At 44.6% G+C, this 24,737-nt stretch overlaps 1 protein-coding gene across 1 annotated transcript in view; it reads right to left on the reverse strand.

Annotated features, from left to right (window-relative positions):
* Positions 1–4,097: 4,097 nt before the first annotated feature.
* LOC129839373 (MICAL-like protein 2) overlaps positions 4,098–24,737 on the reverse strand; it is a 45,001-nt gene continuing 24,361 nt past the window's right edge. Inside the window, exons 8-17 of the mRNA XM_055906776.1 lie at positions 24,166–24,386; positions 23,970–24,030; positions 19,866–20,053; positions 19,709–19,776; positions 19,472–19,595; positions 18,419–18,521; positions 9,047–9,120; positions 8,236–8,350; positions 7,465–7,511; positions 4,098–4,898 (exon numbers count right to left, since the gene is read on the reverse strand). Of these exons, the coding sequence (XP_055762751.1) occupies positions 4,831–4,898; positions 7,465–7,511; positions 8,236–8,350; positions 9,047–9,120; positions 18,419–18,521; positions 19,472–19,595; positions 19,709–19,776; positions 19,866–20,053; positions 23,970–24,030; positions 24,166–24,386 (1,069 nt within the window). The 3' untranslated portion in view covers positions 4,098–4,830. The remainder of the gene's footprint in view (positions 4,899–7,464; positions 7,512–8,235; positions 8,351–9,046; positions 9,121–18,418; positions 18,522–19,471; positions 19,596–19,708; positions 19,777–19,865; positions 20,054–23,969; positions 24,031–24,165; positions 24,387–24,737) is intronic.

Here is a 24,737-nt window from a genome sequence, read left to right on the forward strand (position 1 = left end):
AGTATATACAGGGAGATACATGGGAACACAGGACAGTATATACAGGGAGATACATGGGAACACAGGACAGTATATACAGGGAGATACATGGGAACACAGGACAGTATATACAGGGAGATACATGGGAACACAGGACAGTATATACAGGGAGATACATGGGAACAGAGGGAACACAGGACAGTATATACAGGGAGATACATGGGAACACAGGACAGTATATACAGGGAGATACATGGGAACACAGGACAGTATATACAGGGAGATACATGGGAACACAGGACAGTATATACAGGGAGATACATGGGAACACAGGACAGTATATACAGGGAGATACATGGGAACACAGGACAGTATATACAGGGAGATACATGGGAACAGAGGGAACACAGGACAGTATATACAGGGAGATACATGGGAACACAGGACAGTATATACAGGGAGATACATGGGAACACAGGACAGTATATACAGGGAGATACATGGGAACACAGGACAGTATATACAGGGAGATACATGGGAACAGAGGGAACACAGGATCAGTATATACAGGGAGATACATGGGAACACAGGACAGTATATACAGGGAGATACATGGGAACACAGGACAGTATATACAGGGAGATACATGGGAACACAGGACAGTATATACAGGGAGATACATGGGAACACAGGACAGTATATACAGGGAGATACATGGGAACACAGGACAGTATATACAGGGAGATACATGGGAACACAGGACAGTATATACAGGGAGATACATGGGAACACAGGACAGTATGTACAGGGAGATACATGGGAACACAGGACAGTATATACAGGGAGATACATGGGAACAGAGGACAGTATATACAGGGAGATACATGGGAACAGAGGACAGTATATACAGGGAGATACATGGGAACAGAGGACAGTATATACAGGGAGATACATGGGAACACAGGACAGTATATACAGGGAGATACATGGGAACACAGGACAGTATATACAGGGAGATACATGGGAACACAGGACAGTATATACAGGGAGATACATGGGAACACAGGACAGTATATACAGGGAGATACATGGGAACACAGGACAGTATATACAGGGAGATACATGGGAACACAGGACAGTATATACAGGGAGATACATGGGAACACAGGACAGTATATACAGGGAGATACATGGGAACACAGGACAGTATATACAGGGAGATACATGGGAACACAGGACAGTATGTACAGGGAGATACATGGGAACACAGGACAGTATATACAGGGAGATACATGGGAACACAGGACAGTATATACAGGGAGATACATGGGAACAGAGGACAGTATATACAGGGAGATACATGGGAACAGAGGACAGTATATACAGGGAGATACATGGGAACACAGGACAGTATATACAGGGAGATACATGGGAACAGAGGGAACACAGGACAGTATATACAGGGAGATACATGGGAACACAGGACAGTATATACAGGGAGATACATGGGAACACAGGACAGTATATACAGGGAGATACATGGGAACACAGGGAACACAGGATCAGTTACACTCTTTTAGTGGTTTTGGTCCGATCAGTGTGTTGAATTAGAAAGACAACTCTCCATTCTGATAAAACCACAAATTGTACAGAGAAAAAAAAACCGACTTTTAACAATTATCTCGATTCATAAAATTTCTCAATTCTGACACAACCATCTAAAAAGAAAACAGTTAATTGTCATTTATTAAAAAGTGCCATTAGCAAAAACAAATTGCCCCTCGTCAATGACGACTCAGGTATCGACCATTTTGAACAGCACATTCACGCTCAGAACCAATATGGATCGAATTATTCACGCATTCCTCCTGGTCAAATCATTAATTTCCTGGTCAAATCATTAATTTCCTGGTCAAATCATTCATTTCCTGGTCAAATCATTCATTTCCTGGTTTCTCCACAAGACTAAAACTGGCCACATTTCTGTTTTCCACGCTGATCATTATAACAGAATGTGAAGTCACTAAGGCACCACGCTGATCATTATAACAGAATGTGAAGTCACTAAGGAACCACTGATCATTATAACAGAATGTGAAGTCACTAAGGCACCACGATGATCATTATAACAGAATGTGAAGTCACTAAGGCACCACTGATCATTATAACAGAATGTGAAGTCACTAAGGAACCACTGATCATTATAACAGAATGTGATGTCACTAAGGCACCACTGATCATTATAACAGAATGTGAAGTCACTAAGGCACCACTGATCATTATAACAGAATGTGAAGTCACTAAGGCACCACTGATCATTATAACAGAATGTGATGTCACTAAGGCACCACTGATCATTATAACAAAATGTGATGTCACTAAGGCACCACTGATCATTATAACAGAATGTGATGTCACTAAGGCACCACTGATCATTATAACAGAATGTGAAGTCACTAAGGCACCACTGATCATTATAACATAATGTGAAGTCACTAAGGCACCACACTGATCATTATAACAGAATGTGAAGTCACTAAGGCACCACTGATCATTATAACAGAATGTGAAGTCACTATGGCACCACTGATCATTATAACAGAATATGAAGTCACTAAGGTACCATGCTGATCATTATAACAGAATGTGAAGTCACTAAGGCACCACTGATCATTATAACAGAATGTGAAGTCACTAAGGTACCACTGATCATTATAACAGAATGTGATGTCACTAAGACACCACTGATCATTATAACAGAATGTGATGTCACTAAGGCACCACGCTGATCATTATAACAGAATGTGAAGTCACTAAGGCACCACTGATCATTATAACAGAATGTGAAGTCACTAAGGTACCACTGATCATTATAACAGAATGTGATGTCACTAAGACACCACTGATCATTATAACAGAATGTGATGTCACTAAGGCACCATGCTGATCATTATAACAGAATGTGAAGTCACTAAGGCACCACTGATCATTATAACAGAATGTGAAGTCACTAAGGCACCACTGATCATTATAACAGAATGTGAAGTCACTAAGGCACCACTGATCATTATAACAGAATGTGATGTCACTAAGGCACGACGCTGATCATTATAACAGAATGTGATGTCACTAAGGCACCACTGATCATTATAACAGAATGTGATGTCACTAAGGTACCACTGATCATTATAACAGAATGTGATGTCACTAAGGCACCACGCTGATCATTATAACAGAATGTGATGTCACTAAGGCACCACTGATCATTATAACAGAATGTGAAGTCACTAAGGCACCACTGATCATTATAACAGAATGTGATGTCACTAAGGTACCACTGATCATTATAACAGAATGTGAAGTCACTAAGGCACCACTTATCATTATAACAGAATGTGAAGTCACTAAGGAACCACGCTGATCATTATAACAGAATGTGAAGTCACTAAGGCACCACGCTGATCATTATAACAGAATGTGAAGTCACTAAGGCACCACACTGTTCATTATAACAGAATGTGAAGTCACTAAGGCACCACTGATCATTATAACAGAATGTGATGTCACTAAGGTACCACTGATCATTATAACAGAATGTGAAGTCACTAAGGCACCACTTATCATTATAACAGAATGTGAAGTCACTAAGGAACCACGCTGATCATTATAACAGAATGTGAAGTCACTAAGGCACCACGCTGATCATTATAACAGAATGTGAAGTCACTAAGGCACCACACTGTTCATTATAACAGAATGTGAAGTCACTAAGGCACCACTGATCATTATAACAGAATGTGAAGTCACTAAGGCACCACTGATCATTATAACAGAATGTGAAGTCACTAAGGCACCACTGATCATTATAACAAAATGTGAAGTCACTAAGGCACCACTGATCATTATAACAGAATGTGAAGTCACTAAGGAACCACTGATCATTATAACAGAATGTGAAGTCACTAAGGAACCACTGATCATTATAACAGAATGTGAAGTCACTAAGGCACCACTGATCATTATAACAGAATGTGAAGTCACTAAGGCACCACTGATCATTATAACAGAATGTGAAGTCACTAAGGCACCACTGATCATTATAACAGAATGTTAAATGGTAAAAGTGAGTCTCTTTATACTGAATAAAAACCCTCTGGCTGAAGGGCCAGCATTTATACACATTAACTTTGATCAATGCACAATGCTGCTTAATAAAAGCTCATAAGACACTCATCACTGATCTGGAGTCAGGACATAACATTATAAAACATGAACTAGAGGGGCGATTACAGAGCTAACATCTGATCTGGAGTCAGAAGATAAACCATCCCGTGGACAGATGAAGCTATAGAGAAACGTGATGGTATGTCATAAGAAGAGTTGTCCGACCCCTCGACAAAACAACTTCTCTCTATAGCTTGTAAACAGCAGAGGGCAAAGGGCACACGGTTGAGTGAGTGATGTCAGACATTAGCAGTGAGTCATTGTGATGTCACAGACAGCGAGACCATAGCTCCTTTGATATCTTCTAATCCCTACATAATCCCCATCATACAGATTAACAAACCACACACACACACATTACACACACACACACACACACACATTACACACATATTACATACATACACAGTGTGGATGTGCTGTGTGTAATGTTATACTGGGTTTCAGCTTGACACAGAGGACAGTGTGATGACCATGGTTGACAATGAGGGGTCACACGCATGTCAGGAGGGTATTATAGACACATGAACCAGAGAGCCAACAGACTTCAATACATCAACTATAAACACAGTAATAACCAGATGTAAAGCAGGGTAACAGTGTGTCCCAGAGTTCCTCCCCGCGCCATCATCCCTCCTTCTTGTTCCTCCCAAACAACTTAAAGCTAGACTTCTTCTTCTTCTCTTTCTTTGTGTCTGAAAGAGAGAGAAGGATGGGAGAGTAGAGGTAGAGAGAGAGAGAGAGAGAGTAGAGGTAGAGAGAGAGAGGTAGAGAGAGAGTAGATGTAGAGAGAGAGAGAGAGTAGAGGTAGAGAGAGAGTAGATGTAGAGAGAGAGAGAGAGTAGAGGTAGAGAGAGAGTAGAGGTAGAGAGAGAGAGAGTAGAGGTAGAGAGAGAGTAGATGTAGAGAGAGAGTAGAGGTAGAGAGAGAGAGTAGAGGTAGAGAGAGAGTAGAGGTAGAGAGAGAGAGAGAGCAGAGGTAGAGGTAGAGAGTAGAGGTAGAGGTAGAGGTAGAGAGTAGAGGTAGAGGTAGAGGTAGAGAGTAGAGGTAGAGGTAGAGAGTAGAGGTAGAGAGTAGAGGTAGAGAGAGAGTAGATGTAGAGAGAGAGAGAGAGTAGAGGTAGAGAGAGAGTAGAGGTAGAGAGAGAGTAGATGTAGAGAGAGAGAGAGTAGAGGTAGAGAGAGAGTAGATGTAGAGAGAGAGTAGAGGTAGAGAGAGAGAGTAGAGGTAGAGAGAGAGTAGAGGTAGAGAGAGAGAGAGAGCAGAGGTAGAGGTAGAGAGTAGAGGTAGAGGTAGAGAGTAGAGGTAGAGGTAGAGGTAGAGAGTAGAGGTAGAGGTAGAGAGTAGAGGTAGAGAGTAGAGGTAGAGAGAGAGTAGAGGTAGAGGTAGAGAGTAGAGGTAGAGGTAGAGGTAGAGAGTAGAGGTAGAGAGTAGAGGTAGAGGTAGAGGTAGAGAGTAGAGGTAGAGAGAGAGTAGAGGTAGAGGGAGAGGATGGGATGAAAGAGTAGAAGTGAGAGAAGTTACAATAAAGAACCATGACAACTAAAAGGGAGATTACAATAAGAACAACAAACAAAAGGAGAGAGAGATTACAATAAGAACAATGTATGGTAGAACATTGCATGGAATAAGGTTTCTCAGTACTCTCTCGGGACTGAGTTGGGCCTCTGGGGCTTGGCGCTGGCAATTGAGTTATGATGGCTCTGTGATAAAACTTACAGCCTGCATTTCATAGAATAACTTGGTGTTTGTGTACTATGAGCTACCAGGGAGGAGATGTCACTGGTGTGGACGGCTGGTGGGAGGAACCTTGTCTTTGGGGCCAAACCCTGGTTTCTATACCATTAGAACAATCTGGCTGGGGGGGGTTCATTCTTTCTCACATACAAAACATCACATTTGACAACATTCCACACATCTGTTGTTTGTCATGAACATTTTCAGGAGGACTAGCTCCACCAAGCCTGTTGGTCTGGGACTAGCTCCACCAAGCCTGTTGGTCTGGGACTAGCTCCACCAAGCCCGTTGGTCTGGGACTAGCTCCACCAAGCCCGTTGGTCTGGGACTAGCTCCACCAAGCCTGCTGGTCGGGGACTAGCTCCACCAAGCCTGTTGGTCGGGGACTAGCTCAACGTCAAGCTGCGTGTAGAACCACAGAGAAACGTCAAGCTGCGTGTAGAACAACCGAGAAACATCATGTGCTGAGAGCAGCTCAGTTTGATGGGTTTGATAAGGGTTATAGAAGAGAAACTGATCCTAGACCTGTCGTGTAGGGACTGACCTTGGGTTATAGAAGAGAAACTGATCCTAGACCTGTCGTGTAGGGACTGACCTTGGGTTATAGAAGAGAAACTGATCCTAGACCTGTCGTGTAGGAACTGACCTTGGGTTATAGAAGAGAAACTGATCCTAGACCTGTCGTGTAGGAACTGACCTTGGGTTATAGAAGAGAAACTGATCCTAGACCTGTCGTGTAGGGACTGACCTTGGGTTATAGAAGAGAAACTGATCCTAGACCTGTCGTGTAGGGACTGACCTTGGGTTATAGAAGGGAAACTGATCCTAGACCTGTCGTGTAGGGACTGACCTAGGGTTATAGAAGAGAAACTGATCCTAGACCTGTCGTGTAGGAACTGACCTAGGGTTATAGAAGAGAAACTGATCCTAGACCTGTCGTGTAGGGACTGACCTAGGGTTATAGAAGGGAAACTGATCCTAGACCTGTCGTGTAGGGACTGACCTAGGGTTATAGAATGGAAACTGATCCTAGACCTGTCGTGTAGGGACTGACCTTGGGTTATAGAAGGGCAACTGATCCTAGACCTGTTGTGTAGGGACTGACCTAGGGTTACAGAAGAGAAACTGATCCTAGACCTGTCATGTAGGGACTGACCTAGGGTTATAGAAGGGAAACTGATTCTTGACCTGTCGTGTAAGGACTGACCTTGGGTTATAGAAGGGAAACTGATCCTAGACCTGTGGTGTAGGGACTGACCTAGGGTTACAGAAGAGAAACTGATCCTAGACCTGTCGTGTAGGGACTGACCTAGGGTTATAGAAGGGAAACTGATCCTAAACCTGTCGTGTAGGGACTGACCTTGGGATATTTAAGAAAAAATGATCCTAAACCTGTGGTGTAGGGACTGACCTAGGGTTATAGAAGGGAAACTGATCCTAGACCTGTCATGTAGGGACTGACCTTAGGTTTGATAAGGGTTATATAAGGGAAACTGATCCTAGATGTGTTGTGTAGGGACTGACCTAGGTTCTTCATCATCTTATTGAGCTGCTCATCTTCCTCATCCTCCCTGAAGATAGATCAGACAGAGAAAATTAATGACACAGCATGACTAATCTACACACACACACCATCACAGAGAGCCATTCACATTACGACAGCTTCTCCCCTCTCTCTCTCACTTACCTGAATCTGTCATCCCCCCTCCCTCTCTCTCACTTACCTGAATCTGTCATCCCCCTCTCTCTCTTCCCTGAATCTGTCATCCCCCTCGCTCTCTCTCTTCCCTGAATCTGTCATCCCCCTCGCTCTCTCTCTTCCCTGAATCTGTCATCCCCCTCTCTCTCTCTCTTCCCTGAATCTGTCATCCCCCTCTCTCTCTTCCCTGAATCTGTCATCCCCCTCTCTCTCTTCCCTGAATCTGTCATCCCCCTCTCTCTCTTCCCTGAATCTGTCATCCCCCTCTCTCTCTCTTCCCTGAATCTGTCATCCCCCTCTCTCTCTCTTCCCTGAATCTGTCATCCCCCTCTCTCTCTCTTCCCTGAATCTGTCATCCCCCTCTCTATCTTCCCTGAATCTGTCATCCCCCTCTCTCTCTTCCCTGAATCTGTCATCCCTCTCTCTCTCTTCCCTGAATCTGTCATCCCTCTCTCTCTCTTCCCTGAATCTGTCATCCCTCTCTCTCTCTCTTACCTGAATCTGTCATCACCCCTCTCTCTCTCTCTCTCTTAACTGAGTCTGTCATCCCCTTTCTCCCTCTTACCTGAATCTGTCATCCCCCCTCTCGCCCCTACCTGAGTCTGTCATCGTCCAGTCCTTCTATGATGGCGTTCCTGTCATTGACGATATCCACCAGCTTGACCATCAACTCCTCTTCTCTACGCCGGTCCCACGACGTCTTCAGCCGCTCTGCACATTAACACACCTCATGTTACTGACTAATACATTCTGATACAATCTGTGTAAACACACACACCATTAAACCACACCCCCCACTCTCTCTCCTCACCAGGTTGGTCCCCAACACACCCCCCACTCTCTCTCCTCACCAGGTTGGTCCCCAACACACACCCCACTCTCTCTCCTCACCAGGTTGGTCCCCAACACACACCCCACTCTCTCTCCTCACCAGGTTGGTCCCCAACACACACCCCACTCTCTCTACTCACCAGGTTTGTCCCCAACACACCCCCCACTCTCTCTCCTCACCAGGTTGGTCCCCAACACACACCCCACTCTCTCTCCTCACCAGGTTGGTCCCCAACACACCCCCCACTCTCTCTCCTCACCAGGTTGGTCCCCAACACACACCCCACTCTCTCTCCTCACCAGGTTGGTCCCCAACACACACCCCACTCTCTCTCCTCACCAGGTTGGTCCCCAACACACACTCCACTCTCTCTCCTCACTAGGTTGGTCCCCAACACACCCCACTCTCTCTACTCACCAGGTTTGTCCCCAACACACCCCCCACTCTCTCTCCTCACCAGGTTGGTCCCCAACACACACCCCACTCTCTCTCCTCACCAGGTTGGTCCCCAACACACCCCACTCTCTCTACTCACCAGGTTTGTCCCCAACACACACCCCACTCTCTCTACTCACCAGGTTTGTCCATGAGTCTCCTCAGCTCCTGCTCTACACTGGGCTGCTGTTCCTCTAAGTCCTGTGTCTTCGCTCTGCACACACACACACACGCAGAACCACACCACACACACATACAGAGATGTTAGAGGACAAGGAAATATCTGCTGTGTGTATTTTTGTGGTTCTCTCTGTGTGTGTGTGTGTGTGTGTGTGTGTGTGTGTGTGTGTGTGTGTGTGTGTGTGTGTTGCGGTGTGTTGTGGTGTGTGTGTGTGTGTGTGTGTGTGTGTCTGCGTGTGGTTCTGTGTGTGTGTGTGTGTGTGTCTGTGTGTGGTTCTGTGTGTGTGTGGTTCTGTGTGTGTGTGTGTGTGTGTGTGGTTCTGTGTGTGTGTGTGTGTCTGTGTGTGTGTGTGTCTGCGTGTGGTTCTGTGTGTGTGTGTGTGTGTGTGTGTGTGTCTGTGTGTGGTTCTGTGTGTGTGTGTGTGTGGTTCTGCGTGTGGTTCTGTGTGTGCGTGTGTGTCTGCGTGTGTGTGTCTGCGTGTGTGCGTGTGCGTGTGCGTGTGTGTGTGTGTGTGTGTGTTGCGGTGTGTAGTGGTGTGTGTGTATTGAGGTATGTTTTTTTTTTTTTTTTTTTTTTTTTTGGGGGGGGGGGGGGGGGTGGATCAGCTTAATATTGCGGAAAGAATGTTGCTTCCAGTGTAATTGTCTGCATCATTTCCAATCCCCCATATTTTTTGGGGTAAATATATATATCCATTCACGTATGCATACATATACACATATATACATACACATACCTACATAGACATACATACTTTTTTAAAGAGTATACCTTTATTATTATTCCCCGCAAACCCTACCACCGATCCCCCAATTGGAGTAAACTGATAAACATTTCTGTCTTTACCTTCAATTTATACATCTTATACACATTTTACAGACACAGTCTACTTTATAATAGTTCTCTCTTGTTTGTTCTTAGTCCTTCCTCTATTTCTGTTGTCCATCCAGTTTGATTTCCACTTGTAACTGTGCTATTTCACAATAGCTCCGCACCTATACACATTTCACAGATCCCGTATGCCCTACATTGTTTATCTTGTTATTAGTCCCACCCTTCAGCTCCACTCAACCTTTCCCATCTATCTTCCAACATCATCCATTTCGGATTTTTATTTGCCATATATTTTTCAACTGTGCTGTGATGCTTCACAAAAGATTTGAATCTTCCTATTCTCATAGCTTCCACGGATTGTAAATTAAAAATAAAAATTTTTGCTAAAATAATTATTATATTATTGATTGATTGACTATGGCTTTTCAAATCCCCCAGTATTGCTATCTGTAGCGTTAGTTCTACGCAAATGTTGCAATTCTTCAACCATTCCTGGACCTGTGACCAAAAACGAGCTACATGCGGACAATACCAAAATAAATGGTCTAATGACTCTGCCTCCTCACAGCAGAATCTACAGAGCTGGGAAGATTGTATCCCCCATATATATAACATTCTATTAGTTGCAAGAATTTTGTACAATAATTTAAATTGAAAAATTCGAAGTTTTGAATCCGGCGTTGTTTTGCGTATCAATTCATAAACCATGTGCCATGGAATGGGTACATCGAAAATCTCTTCCCAACTATTTTGCAATTTATATGGCACAGCTGTAAGTTTTTTGGTCCTTAAATGAAATTGGTATATGTTTTTATTTATCACACTTTTCTTTAACCATTTATGTTCTTTAATACTGGGCCGACATACAAGTTCCTTACTTTTATCCCCTTCCACCTGCCTCTTCCATTTTTGTGGTAATGCCGCAATTAATTGGTTGTAATTTTGGGTAGAGCAGACATTTCCATATGTCTGTGTTAGCTGCATGTGTGACATTACTCCACCAGTCCTATTTATGATATCATTCACAAAAATTATACCTTTTTTAAACATTTCTTCGATAAATACAGTTTTTTTTATCAATTACTATATTTGAATTTAACCACAAGATTTGTTGTACTATTTGTTCCGTCCTTTCAGGTGGATTAAACTGAAATTGCAACCAACTTTCTAAGGCTTGTTTAAAAAATAAAGATATTTTGGAAATTATTTCCTTTTCAAGCAACCGAAAGTGAGCAGGTGTAATCTGAATAAAGGGAAAAAGGCCCTTCTTGAACATAGGATGAGACATTCGTACCAATCTACTAGAGAACCAGTTTGGATTTAAGTATAACTTTTGTATGACTGATGCCTTTAGTGAGAGGTCTAATGCTTTAATATTTAATAATTTCTGCCCTCCGAATTCATATTCGTTATATAAATAGGCCCTTTTAATTTTATCTGGCTTGCCGTTCCAAATAAAATTGAATATTTTTTGTTCATATAATTTAAAAAGCAGGTCACTGGGTGTAGGCAAAACCATAAGCAAATAGGTAAACTGTGATATGATTAAAGAGTTAATCAGGGTGATTTTCCCACAAATAGATAGGTATTTTCCTTTCCATGGTAGCAAGATCTTATCTATTTTTGCTAACTTTCTATAAAAATGTATTGGAGTGAGATCATTTCTTTCTTTTGGGATTTGTATACCGAGTATGTCCACATCACCGTCAGACCATTTAATTGGTAAACTACATGGCAATGTAAAATGTGTATTTTTTAGTGATCCAATACGTAATATGGTACATTTATCATAATTTGGTTTTAATCCAGAGAGGATAGCAAATGTATCTAGATCCTCTAAGAGGCCGTGGAGAGTTTCTAGTTGTGGTTTTAAAAGAAAACATGAATCATCAGCGTACAATGACACCTTAGTTTTTAGGCCCTGGATTTCTAATCCCTTAATATTAATGTTTGATCTAATTTTAACAGCTAACATTTCGATGGCAATAATAAATAGATATGCCGATAGTGGACAACCTTGTTTTACTCCTCTAGATAGTTTAAAACTTTCTGAGATGTAGCCATTATTTACTATTTTACACCTAGGGTTACTATACATAATTTTTACCCATTTTATAAGAGATTCCCCAAAATTGAAATATTCTAGGCATTTATATATAAACTCCAGTCGTACTTTATCAAAAGCCTTTTCAAAATCAGCTATGAAAACCAGGCCTGGTGTCTCCGATATTTCATAGTGTTCCATTGTTTCCAGTACTTGCCTTATATTATCTCCAATGTATCGTCCATGTAAAAAACCTGTCTGATTAGGATGAATAATATCTGACAAAACTTTTTTTATTCTATGCGCCAAGCATTTTGCTAGGATTTTTGCATCACAACACTGAAGTGTAAGAGGTCTCCAATTTTTTAAATGGACTGGATCTTTATATATACCACTTGGGTCCTGTTTCAGTAATAATGATATCACACCTTCTTGTTGCGTGTCTGATAATCTATCATTTATATAGGAGTGGTTAAAACAAGCTAATAATGGTCCTTTGAGTATATCAAAAAAATGTTTGTATACTTCCACTGGTATGCCATCCAGTCCTGGAGTTTTCCCATCCTTAAAGGCCCCAATTGCATCAAGTAGTTCCTCCTCTGTAATTAGGCCTTCACATGAGTCTTTCTGTACAGATGTTAATTTTACATTATTATTAGGGAAAAAATCCATACAATTAGTTTCAGTTAGTGGAGATGGAGGAGCCTGAAACGAAAATATATTCTTAAAGTACTTTACTTCCTCTTTCAAAATATCATTTGGTGAATCATGCGTGACTCCATCATTTGTAACAAGTTTTAATACGTTTTTTTTGGTAGCATTTCTATATTGACAATTGAAAAAGAATTTGGTGCATTTTTCCCCATATTCCATCCAGTTCGCTTTATTTTTGTAATATATTACACTGGATCTTTCTTGAATAAGTTCCTCCATTTCTTTTTGTTTTTCCTCTAACTTATTCTGTGCCTCTATGGTACCGTTTTTATTGTTATCCTGTTATGGCTGCACGCTGAATATTGAAAAAACTGGAAAATGTGTGCACATTTTCAAACGGCCTCCTAAGAAACTTTTTATTTTCCAATATGCATATATTTACTACTGTTGGATAGATAACAGTCTGTAGTTTCTAAAAAGGTTTGAATTGTTTCTCTAAGTCGAACAGAAATATTTTTACAGCCATTTTCCCAGCCGAATTGAGTTTCCCAAAATGCGATGTGTCTCTTTAAGACCTTCTCTATAAAAGGCCATTTGACTTGTGACCATAGGGACACGTCAGAGGCGTTCGTCAGACTGTAATGCGGAAGTGAGAATTGAAAGGAGTCGAATATCTCGTCCCTGGACTGAATAACACAACTTCTTGTGAGACCTGCGCAGTTAAAATAAAAATCCGGGCGCGAAGGATAATTTGATCTCGGCTTCTGGAACAAGGTAGATAACGTTGAATATGATGCCTGACTACGATATTATTTGATACATGTCACAAAATCATCCTAAAGTATGTTTTTTCAATATACTTTAATTATATTATTGCAATTTATTCTGGACTGTAGATGTGAAACGACGGAAGAATTTTTTGAAGAAAAGCTTTCTAGCGCAGCAATGCTATCGTGCTAGCTAACCAAAGAGGGAAATAATTCGTTCTGGAACCCAACTAAAGACTCTACTGGACATTGGACCCCGTTACAACATTCTGATGGAGTACCAAGAAAGATAAGACCCAATTTGGGATGCTTTTTCATATATATGTCGAACTGTTGAATGCTAACTCTGCTAACTGTGCTAGGCTAGCGCTTGACTAGAATCAATGCTGCCTTATGCTAGCTTATGATGTTAGCTAATATAACGATATATTGTGTTTTCGCTGTAAAACACTTCAAAAATCGGAAATGTTGTCTGTATTCACAAGATATCTGTCTTTCATTAGTTATCCACCATATGTTTTTCTGAAATGTTTTATGAGGTGTAATTAGTAGCCGACGTTGGTGTATGTATTTTCTCTGGCTACTCCCGGCTGGATTCAGACTGTAGCTATGTATTAGCATTTTTGGGTAGCATCAATGTAAAACTGATTTATAGCTAAAATATGCACTTTTTATGAACAAAACATAGATTTATTGTGTAACATGTTATATGACTGTCATCTGAGGTCGTTTTTTCTGGGCTCTTTAGGTTGGTTTTAGTTTATTTCGGTTGGTTGTGCATGCTACTTCAATCATAATTCATACTTCATAATCATAATTCATACGTGTCTGTCCACTTTTGTATTTGGTGGTGAGCTAACATAAATATATGTGGTGTTTTCTCTGTAAAACATTTAAAAAATCGGACATGTTGGCTGGATTGACAAGATGTTTATCTTTCAAATGCTGTATTGGACTTGTTAATGTGTAAAAGTTAAATATTTTTAAAAAATAGATTTTGAATTTCGCGCCCTGCAGGGGTGTCATTTTCGGTCCGAGGTCGGGCTTGCACCCCAAACAGGTTAACTAACTGTACTGTTAGTCCTTCAATTTCCTTTGTTAATATGGACTCTTTTGATCGAAATTGCTTTTGTTTTATAGATGAGTACTGAATTGCATGGCCTCTAAAGGCACACTTAAAAGTGTCCCATACAATATGGGGATCTGCTGTACCTATGTTATGTCTAAAAAAGTCAGTTATAAATTCTTCTGTCCTAGTTCTAAACAATTTATCATCTAGTAGGCTTTGATTAAATTTCCAATATCCTCGCCCACGTGGAAAATCTGTAAGAGTAATATATATGCCAATTATGTGATGGTCCGACCGCATTCTGTCCCCTATCAAACACTTTTTAACTTTTGGTGCCAGAGAGAATGATATAAGAAAGTAGTCAAGGCGACTAGCTTGATTAAGCCTCCGCCATGTATATCTCACTAGGTCAGGGTATTTAAGTCTCCATATATCCACTAATTCCAATACATCCATGACATTCCTGATTTCCTTAAGTGCCTGAGGGTGATAGTTTGTAGTGTGATTTCCTTTCCGGTCCATAGAGGTATTTAAGACCGTATTAAAATCTCCCACTATAATAATAGAGTCTAGTGTTGCTTGTAGAGTTGATACATTCTTATATATATTGTCAAAGAAGCTTGGATCATCATTATTCGGACCGTATAGGTTAATAAGCCATATATGTTTATTGTCCAATAACATATTTAAAATAATCCATCTACCTTGAGGATCTGTTTGGACAAGTTGCACATTTGGATCAAAGTTATTATTAATTAAAACCATCACCCCTTTTGAATTTCTTTGCCCATGGGAGAAATATATTTTGCCCCCCCAGTTCTTTTTCCACAAAACTTCATCTAAAACTGTCGAATGGGTTTCCTGTAAACAGTAGATATTATAATCCTTCTCTTTTAGCCAGGTAAATACTGATCGTCTTTTCTTATTATCTGCTAAGCCATTACAATTGTAACTGGCTATACTTATTTCACCACTTATCATAATGAGACACACCTTTCAATTATTTTTATCAAAATATATGTTTGTAAACGTCCTATTAAAAAGTAACATAATGATTGAGTGTCTATATAGTTGTACCATGACATTTGCATCTCCACTAAGCAAACCTCCAATTGGTCCCCACTATTCCACCCGCCAAAAGCCCCCATCTCGAGTTGGGTTGTCATCCCAATGCCCGGCAGACCACCCCCGACCCCCCGCATCGCACAGCCCCGGACCGACTGGGATCCATCCTTCGAAAAGTGCACACAGCACCATCCACCGAACCGAAGCAGATCCATTGCCAAATGCATTTCCATCGCCCTCACCTCGATTTTTATTACATATTGCTGTGAATCATCCTCTATAGTTCCTAACATCTTTTACTTCTTCCTTCGCAACAGTTGTGGGATACACACATACACCCACACACATTCAGCCCTTACCCCCACACAACCATAAGCTCACCCTCTCAACAATTGCACCATCCCAGAGCCCAACTCAAGATGGGTCATGATTTACAAATGTACTTGCAGTTGCAGCTGCATGAGAAGGCCTGCAAGACCGCGCAAAAAATGAGCATAAATGTAGAGATTTATTTACCATTGTCACATCCTAGATGATGGAGGTCAAATGTACACCTTCTTCCTGAAACACCCACAATACGGTCATCCATTTTGACCATGTTCCCAAGCATCTCCATGCAGTCCGATTGGTTTCGTGCCACCAGGGCCACAATAATATACCCCCTCTCTGAATGTCCGAGTGTGACCCCCCTCCCCATGGGTTACTGCAGCTAGTGTTGCCAGCACTGCCACTGCCTGGGTGGGGGCACCCCACCGGAATCCCCACCGGCTAGGTACAAGGTCGTCAAGGTTCTCATTAGCAGCTTTGAGAATTTCCTTGTTTATTATGCTCTCCCTTTAGGGGGCTTTGGCTTTGCAGGACCAACCCTGCCAAGCAGGCTCAGAATCTTGAGGGGGCAGTGCTGCTCATGGTCCCTGTCCTCATTTTGGCTGCATACAGACCGTTTACAGCATGCACATAAAACAGTTAGGGACTTCTCCTTAGTATCTGGGCCATTCATGTGGGTGTCTAGGGTATAGGGCCATGGACCGTACCATTAAAATAGGATAATAAATAATTAGATATAATTTATTTTAAAAATGTAGTTCCCCATGATAGGACAATAAATAAATAAGACGTATAATTCATTATAAAAGTATATCCATCATTTGAACAACATTGAAAGCCCTCTCATACCAGGCCCACAGCAATACACTGGCTCTGGGATATGCAACTATTTCATTACTCACTCACTCAACTTTCCAAACATAACAAATAAAAATAAACACACACCACACCATCCACACATACTGTGCCTTCTGTTTACTTAGTTTTTATCTTCACTATGTAGAAATAGTGCTTGTGTTCAATTAGTTATATGTGAAGATTTATAGAAAAGCTATATTTTGTATTGTATTGTTACAATCAGTAACCGGGCTTGAATTGTGTTTATTTTCCTCATCTATGAGAACTTTGTAATTTTTAAAATAGCCATGGAGTAATCTTTGTGTCTCTGAACAACTGGTTATCAATATATAGTTTATCAACGACGAGAGCTACTCGTTTCGCTTTTAATCTATTTTCTTTGAAAATTGGATACAGAACTTTGCGCCGTTCTGCAATTTCTTTCGGAAACTGATCATTCATGCCAATTTTGGTCCCAGCAAGTCTTTTACCCAGGGTTTTAACCATTATTTTATCTTTAAATGAAGCAAATTTGGCAACGATTGGGCGTTCGTACCTCTGCCCTCTCTGTCCGAGGCGGTGTACACGTTCAAGTTGGATCTTGTCGATAACTTCGCGTGGAATCTGAAGCGCTGCAAAAAGGAACTCTAACTACAGATTCAGGAACTTCTCCTTCTTTCTCTTGGATACCTGTAAGTACCAAATTCTCTCTCATGGATCTAGTTTGTATGTCCAGTAAGCATTCTTTCAGAACGTTGTTCTCCTTTTTAAATTCATTCATTTCGGTTTCAATCTTATTGACCGTCACTTTTAGCGCGTGTGTTTCCTTCTCCAATGTCGCAGCGTTTTCATCACTCATCTCTAGGCTTGCCTTCAAGTCTTTTATATCTTTACTAACTAATTCAAGTATACCCAGTTTGTCATTTATTGATTTTAACAGATCGGTTTCGACCTTTACCATTGCTGGTGTTGAGAATATTAGATCATCCGTGTCGGTTGAGGAGTCACGTTTTCGTTTTTGATTCGGTTCCCCTGTCTTATTCTCCGTCATGTTTGGGTGTTGCTTGTTTTCGTAATATTTGTCGATAAATGTCTCTAGTCTTAGGATTTGTTTTGTGTTATTATCCAGATTGAAGGTTTATCACTCACCAGATTATTTAGTGCTAATATTTTAGTCTAATTTAGCAGATATTTCGAATATTATGTTTTATCTTGAGGTGCTCTACATAACTTCGTTCAGTCCGCCATTACCTTTACGTCCGCCGTCTACGTCCTACGTCTACGCACCCAAGGGTATTGAGGTATGTTTGCGTGTGTGTCTGCGTGTGGTTCTGTGTGTGTGTGTGTGTGTGTGTGTGTGTGTGTGTGTGTGTGTGTGTGTGTGTGTGTGTGTGTGTGTGTGTGTGTGTGTGTGTGTGTGTGTGTGTGTGTGTGTCTGCGTGTGGTTCTGTGTGTGTGTGTGTCTGCGTGTGGTTCTGTGTGTGTGTGTGTCTGCGTGTGGTTCTGTGTGTGTGTGTGTGTGTGTCTGCGTGTGGTTCTGTGTGTGTGTGTGTGTGTGTCTGCGTGTGGTTCTGTGTGTGTGTGTGTGTCTGCGTGTGGTTCTGTGTGTGTGTGTGGTTCTGTCTCTGTGTGTGTGTGTGTGTGTGTGTGGTTCTGTCTCTGTGTGTGTGTGTGTGTGTGTGGTTCTTTCTCTCTCTCTGTCTGTGTCTGTGTGTGTGTGTGAGAGAGACTCACATGTAGACCAGTTCAGACTCTCTCCTCATGGACACCTGCTTGTTTCTGATGAGGTTGAACCATTCCACCATCAGGTCATCCATCACCACGTCCTCTTCTCCCTCTGAAACACACACACACACACACACACACACACACACACACACACACACACACACACACACACACGATTATCAACACAGTGGAATTTAAAAGCAGACTTCAAGATATTATAGACATACTGACAGAGTTCAAGGTCATGAAACACTAGAGAAATATTAAGGCACTATTTCCCCTACTCCCTCCCTCTCTCCTCGCCCTCCCCGCCCTCCCTCTCTCCCCGCTCGCCTCCCTCTCCCCGCTCTCCCTCTCGCCTCCCTCCCTCCCTCCAGCCACCAGGGCTGTCTTTATTTCCTCCTACCGCCCGTCAATCCCACAGAGACAGGAAGCTATCAGAGACTTCATTAGAGCCAGAAGTGGTGGAAATTCACCAGTCTCTTTTTGGGTCACATCCCCTCAGGCGACACCGACCCCAATCTCCCCCTCTCCTTCCCTCCTCACGCTCAATCTCCCCCTCTCCTTCCCTCCTCACGCTCAATCTCCCCCTCTCCTTCCCTCCTCACGCTCAATCTCCCCCTCTCCTTCCCTCCTCACGCTCAATCTCCCCCTCTTCATTCCTCCCTGCTCCCTCTCCCGTCCTCATCTCTCCCTCTGTGTGAGTCTTACCCTCTTCATCCCTCCCCTCTCCCTCTGTGTGAGTCTTACCCTCTTCATCCCTCCCCTCTCCATCTCTCCCTCTGTGTGAGTCTTAACCTCTTCATCCCTCTCCATCTCTCCCTCTGTGTGAGTCTTACCCTCTTCATCACTCCCCTCTCCCCTCTTCCTCTGTGTGAGTCTCCCCCTCTTCATCCCTCCCTGCTCCCTCTCCCTCTGTGTGAGTCTCCCCCTCTTCATCCCTCCCTGCTCCCTCTCCCCTCTCCCTCTGTGTGAGTCTCCCCCTCTCCCGTCTCCCCCTCTCCCTCTGTGTGAGTCTCCCCCTCTCCCGTCTCCCCTCTCCCTCTGTGTGAGTCCTACCCTCTTCACAGGCACGTAGTTGTTTCTCCAGGTCCACTCCTTTCCTCTCCAACTCATTGACACTGTCCTCTATCTCCTGAAGCTCTCTGAGGATCTCTTCCTTCGGGATGTAGTCCGGTTTACCCTACACACACACACACACACACACACACACACACACACACACACACATCAATATAAACACCCAGGTACTAACATCCCTCATTGCGTCTCCATGTATTAAGGTGTTAAACCTACTGGTTTAGGTGTCTTGGTGTCTGTGTTGGAGCCGTTAGCTGTCGTTGAGCTCTTCCCTGTCAGGACGCCTGCTAGAGGAGACGCAGCAGAACACTGTGTTTTATGGGGAGCTGGGGAAGTGGCTTTATGTCTGTCTGTGTGTGTGTGTGTGTCTCACCCCATATCCCAGGGCCGGTGTTCAGCGGGCTGGGTGAGGTGGCGTCTGGAGGGCTGGAGGGGGCCAGAGTAGACCCAGCAGGGACTGAAGCCTGGGGGTTTCCTGATCCGCCGGCCCAGGGCCGAGGCAGGGTTTCAGCCTTCTGAATGTCAGGGTGGAGGGGAGAGGAGTCTTTAGGTCCTACAGGCCTGGCGAGAGAGAGGAGGAGAGAGAAGGGGGAGGAGGAGAGAGATGGTGGTGGATTAGAGAGAAGAACAGAGGGGGGGAGGAGAGAGAGAGAGGAGGAAGAGGAAGAACAGAGGGGGGGAGGAGAGAGAGAGAGGAGGGAGAGGAAGAACAGAGGGGGGAGGAGAGAGAGGAAGAACAGAGGGGGGGGAGAGAGAGGAGGAGAGAGGAAGAACAGAGGGGGGGAGGAGAGAGAGAGAGGAGGGAGAGGAAGAACAGAGGGGGGAGGAGAGAGAGAGGAGGAGAGAGGAAGAACAGAGGGGGGGAGGAGAGAGAGAGGAGGGAGAGGAAGAACAGAGGGGGGGAGGAGAGAGAGAGAGGAGGGAGAGGAAGAACAGAGGGGGGAGGAGAGAGGGGAAGAACAGAGGGGGGAGGAGAGAGAGAGAGGAGGAGAGAGGAAGAACAGAGGGGGGGAGGAGAGAGAGAGGAGGGAGAGGAAGAACAGAGGGGGGAGGAGAGAGAGAGAGGAGGAGAGAGGAAGAACAGAGGGGGGAGGAGAGAGAGAGAGGAGGAGAGAGGAAGAACAGAGGGGGGAGGAGAGAGAGAGGAGGGAGAGGAAGAAAAGAGGCGGGAGGAGAGAGAGAGAGGAGGGAGAGGAAGAACAGAGGGGGGCAGGAGAGAGAGAGAGGAGGAGAGAGGAAGAACAGAGGGGGGAGAAGAGAGAGAGAGGAGGGAGAGGAAGAACAGAGGGGGGAGGAGAGAGAGAGGAGGGAGAGGAAGAACAGAGGGGGGAGGAGAGAGAGAGGAGGGAGAGGAAGAACAGAGGGGGGAGGAGAGAGAGAGGAGGGAGAGGAAGAACAGAGGGGGGAGGAGAGAGAGAGGAGGGAGAGGAAGAACAGAGGGGGGGAGGAGAGAGAGAGGAGGGAGAGGAAGAACAGAGGGGGGAGGAGAGAGAGAGGAGGAGAGAGGAAGAACAGAGGGGGGAGGAGAGAGAGAGAGAGGAGGGAGAGGAAGAACAGAGGGGGGAGGAGAGAGAGAGGAGGGAGAGGAAGAACAGAGGGGGGGAGGAGAGAGAGAGAGGAGGGAGAGGAAGAACAGAGGGGGGAGGAGAGAGAGAGAGAGAGGAGGAGAGAGGAAGAACAGAGGGGGGAGGAGAGAGAGAGAGGAGGGAGAGGAAGAACAGAGGGGGGAGGAGAGAGAGAGAGGAGGAGAGAGGAAGAACAGAGGCGGGGAGGAGAGAGAGGAGGAGAGAGGAAGAACAGAGGCGGGGAGGAGAGAGAGGAGGGAGAGGAAGAACAGAGGGGGGAGGAGAGAGAGAGGAGGGAGAGGAAGAACAGAGGCGGGGAGGAGAGAGAGGAGGGAGAGGAAGAACAGAGGGGGGAGGAGAGAGAGAGAGGAGGGAGAGGAAGAACAGAGGCGGGGAGGAGAGAGAGAGAGGAGGAGAGAGGAAGAACAGAGATTTATAACAAGGTCTGTCTCTTCCTTTCCTCCCTGAATGTAATCTAACCTCTCATTTTCTCACAATTAGTTTCTTCCTTCACCAGTCTCTCTCTCACCTGTCGTACGTTCTGAGAGTCTGAGGATAAGTAGGACTGAAGGAGGAGGAAGAGGAAGAAGAGGAGGATGAGGAAGAACGGTCATCTGAGGCCCGGGGGTGGGACTCTGAGCATGGTCTTCATGTTGCACTAGGGGACGGCTTTATCCCCGACACACCGCAGGTCTGATGATGTGGGCGACGAGGGAGGGGAGGGTCTTGGATCTCCGGTGGACCCTCAAAACAGAGAGGCTTGGAGCGGCATGTACAAACCGCCTGCAGAACGAATGAACGGACGAGGGATGGAAAGACGAACGGATGAGGGATGGAAAGATGAACGGATGAGGGATGGAAAGACGAACGGATGAATCCACGAGTACAGGTAATATGGCCAAGTGGTTTTCCTCAAACTGTGGTGACCTACATTAGATGGGACCTCACACCCAGGTGACCCTTCTACAGTGGCTGGGACCTCACACCCAGGTGACCCGTCTACATTAGATGGGACCTCACGCCCAGGTGACCCTTCTACAGTGGCTGGGACCTCACGCCCAGGTGACCCTTCTACGTTAGATGGGACCTCACGCCCAGGTGACCCTTCTACAGTGGCTGGGACCCCACACCCAGGTGACCCATCTACAGTGGCTGGGACCTCACACCCAGGTGACCCTTCTACAGTGGCTGGTACCCCACACCCAGGTGACCCGTCTACAGTGGCTGTGACCTCACACCCAGGTGACCCGTCTACATTAGATGGGACCCCACACCCAGGTGACCCGTCTACATTAGATGGGACCCCACACCCAGGTGACCCGTCTACATTAGATGGGACCCCACACCCAGGTGACCCGTCTACATTAGATGGGACCCCACACCCAGGTGACCCTTCTAGAGCGGCTGGGACCTCACACCCAGGTGACCCGTCTACAGTGGCTGGGACCTCACGCCCAGGTGACCCTTCTACAGCGGCTGGGACCTCACGCCCAGGTGACCCTTCTACAGCGGCTGGGACCTCACGCCCAGGTGACCCTTCTACAGCAGCCGGGACCTCACGCCCAGGTGACCCTTCTACATTAGATGGGACCTCACACCCAGGTGACCCTTCTACATTAGATGGGACCTCACGCCCAGGTGACACTTCTACATTAGATGGGACCTCACACCCAGGTGACCCGTCTACCGCGGCTGGGACCCCACACCCAGGTGACCCGTCTACATTAGATGGGACCTCACGCCCAGGTGACCCTTCTACAGTGGCTGGGACCCCACACCCAGGTGACCCTTCTACAGTGGCTGGGACCTCACGCCCAGGTGACCCTTCTACATTAGATGGGACCTCACGCCCAGGTGACCCGTCTACAGTGGCTGGGACCTCACACCCAGGTGACCATTCTACAGTGGCTGGGACCTCACGCCCAGGTGACCCTTCTACATTAGATGGGACCTCACGCCCAGGTGACCCGTCTACAGTGGCTGGGACCCCACACCCAGGTGACCCTTCTACATTAGATGGGACCTCACACCCAGGTGACCCTTCTACAGTGGCTGGGACCTCACACCCAGGTGACCCTTCTACCGCGGATGGGACCTCACGCCCAGGTGACCCTTCTACATTAGATGGGACCTCACACCCAGGTGACCCTTCTACAGTGGCTGGGACCTCACGCCCAGGTGACCCTTCTATATATAGAGAGTAGAATATAGAGTAGAATAGAGTAGAATACAGAGTAGAATATAGAATAGAATATAGAGTAGAATGTAGAGTAGAATATAGAGTAGAATATAGAGTAGAATATAGAGTAGAATATAGAGTAGAATACAGAAGAATACAGCGTAGAATATAGAGTAGAATACAGAGTAGAATACAGAGTAGAATATAGAGTAGAATACAGAGTAGAATATAGAGTAGAGTATAGAGTAGAATACAGAGTAGAATGTAGAATATAGAGTAGAATGTAGAGTAGAATATAGAGTAGAATATAGAGTAGAATACAGAGTATAATACAGAGTAAAATATAGAGTAGAATATAGAATAGAATATAGAGTAGAATATAGAGTAGAATGTAGAGTAGAATATAGAGTAGAATACAGAGTAGAATATAGAATAGAATAGAGTAGAATACAGAGTAGAATATAGAATAGAATATAGAGTAGAATGTAGAATATAGAGTAGAATATAGAGTAGAATACAGAAGAATACAATACAGAGTAGAATACAGAGTAGAATGTAGAATACAGAGTAGAATACAGAGTAGAATACAGAGTAGAATACAGAGTAGAATATAGAGTAGAATACAGAGTAGAATGTAGAGTATAATGTAGAGTAGAATATAGAGTAGAATATAGAGTAGAATATGGAGTAGAATACAGAGTAGAATATAGAGTAGAATATAGAGTATACTTACTTGGAGGCAGGTTTGAGCCTGGACCGCCAGTCAGCAGGAGAGCTGCTGTTGTCTGCTGTTGCTAACGAGAGACAAGACAATATACAGCCCCCACAAACATTACATCAACCATAATAGCCACACATTATTACCAGTGAAAAGGGAAACCAGTGAAATGTGGATAACCAACTCGACAGAAAGGGCAAATGGTGCTCACCCATAGTGTTGCTGGGAGAAGCAGCTCCGGGTGCCTTATCTAGGGTTTTGTTCCCCAGTCCTGTTCTGCTGGCTGGGGTCGGGGTGGAGGTGTTGGGGGCGAGGGGGGCGAGGAGAGAAGGGTCTGCTTTTAGCTTAACTCTGCCCCCCCCAGTCCCCTTTTTAGGAGTCTCTGTCTCTGTCTTAGGTGTTTCAGCAGGGGCAGGTCTGAGAGAGGGAGATCTGGGGGTCGAGGGGAGACACAGACAGGCCTTTCAACATCTTACAGACTCAAATAGTATTTCCTCAATTCCTCACATCTTAATTAACACCTCGTTTCCTTCTCATACGCATTGGAAGAGAAGGTCCCTGTCGATTCATGTAACTGATCCTGACACGGGGGGGAAAGTGTGGTATGTAACTGATCCTGACACGGGGGGGAAAGTGTGGTATGTAACTGATCCTGACACGGGGGGGAAAGTGTGGTATGTAACTGATCCTGACATGGGGGGGGGGGGGGGCAGTGTGGTATGTAACTGATCCTGACACGGGGGGGAAAGTGTGGTATGTAACTGATCCTGACACGGGGGGGGG

The sequence above is a fragment of the Salvelinus fontinalis genome, chromosome 40, assembly GCF_029448725.1.
Source record: "Salvelinus fontinalis isolate EN_2023a chromosome 40, ASM2944872v1, whole genome shotgun sequence".
Taxonomy (NCBI): Eukaryota; Metazoa; Chordata; class Actinopteri; order Salmoniformes; family Salmonidae; genus Salvelinus; species Salvelinus fontinalis.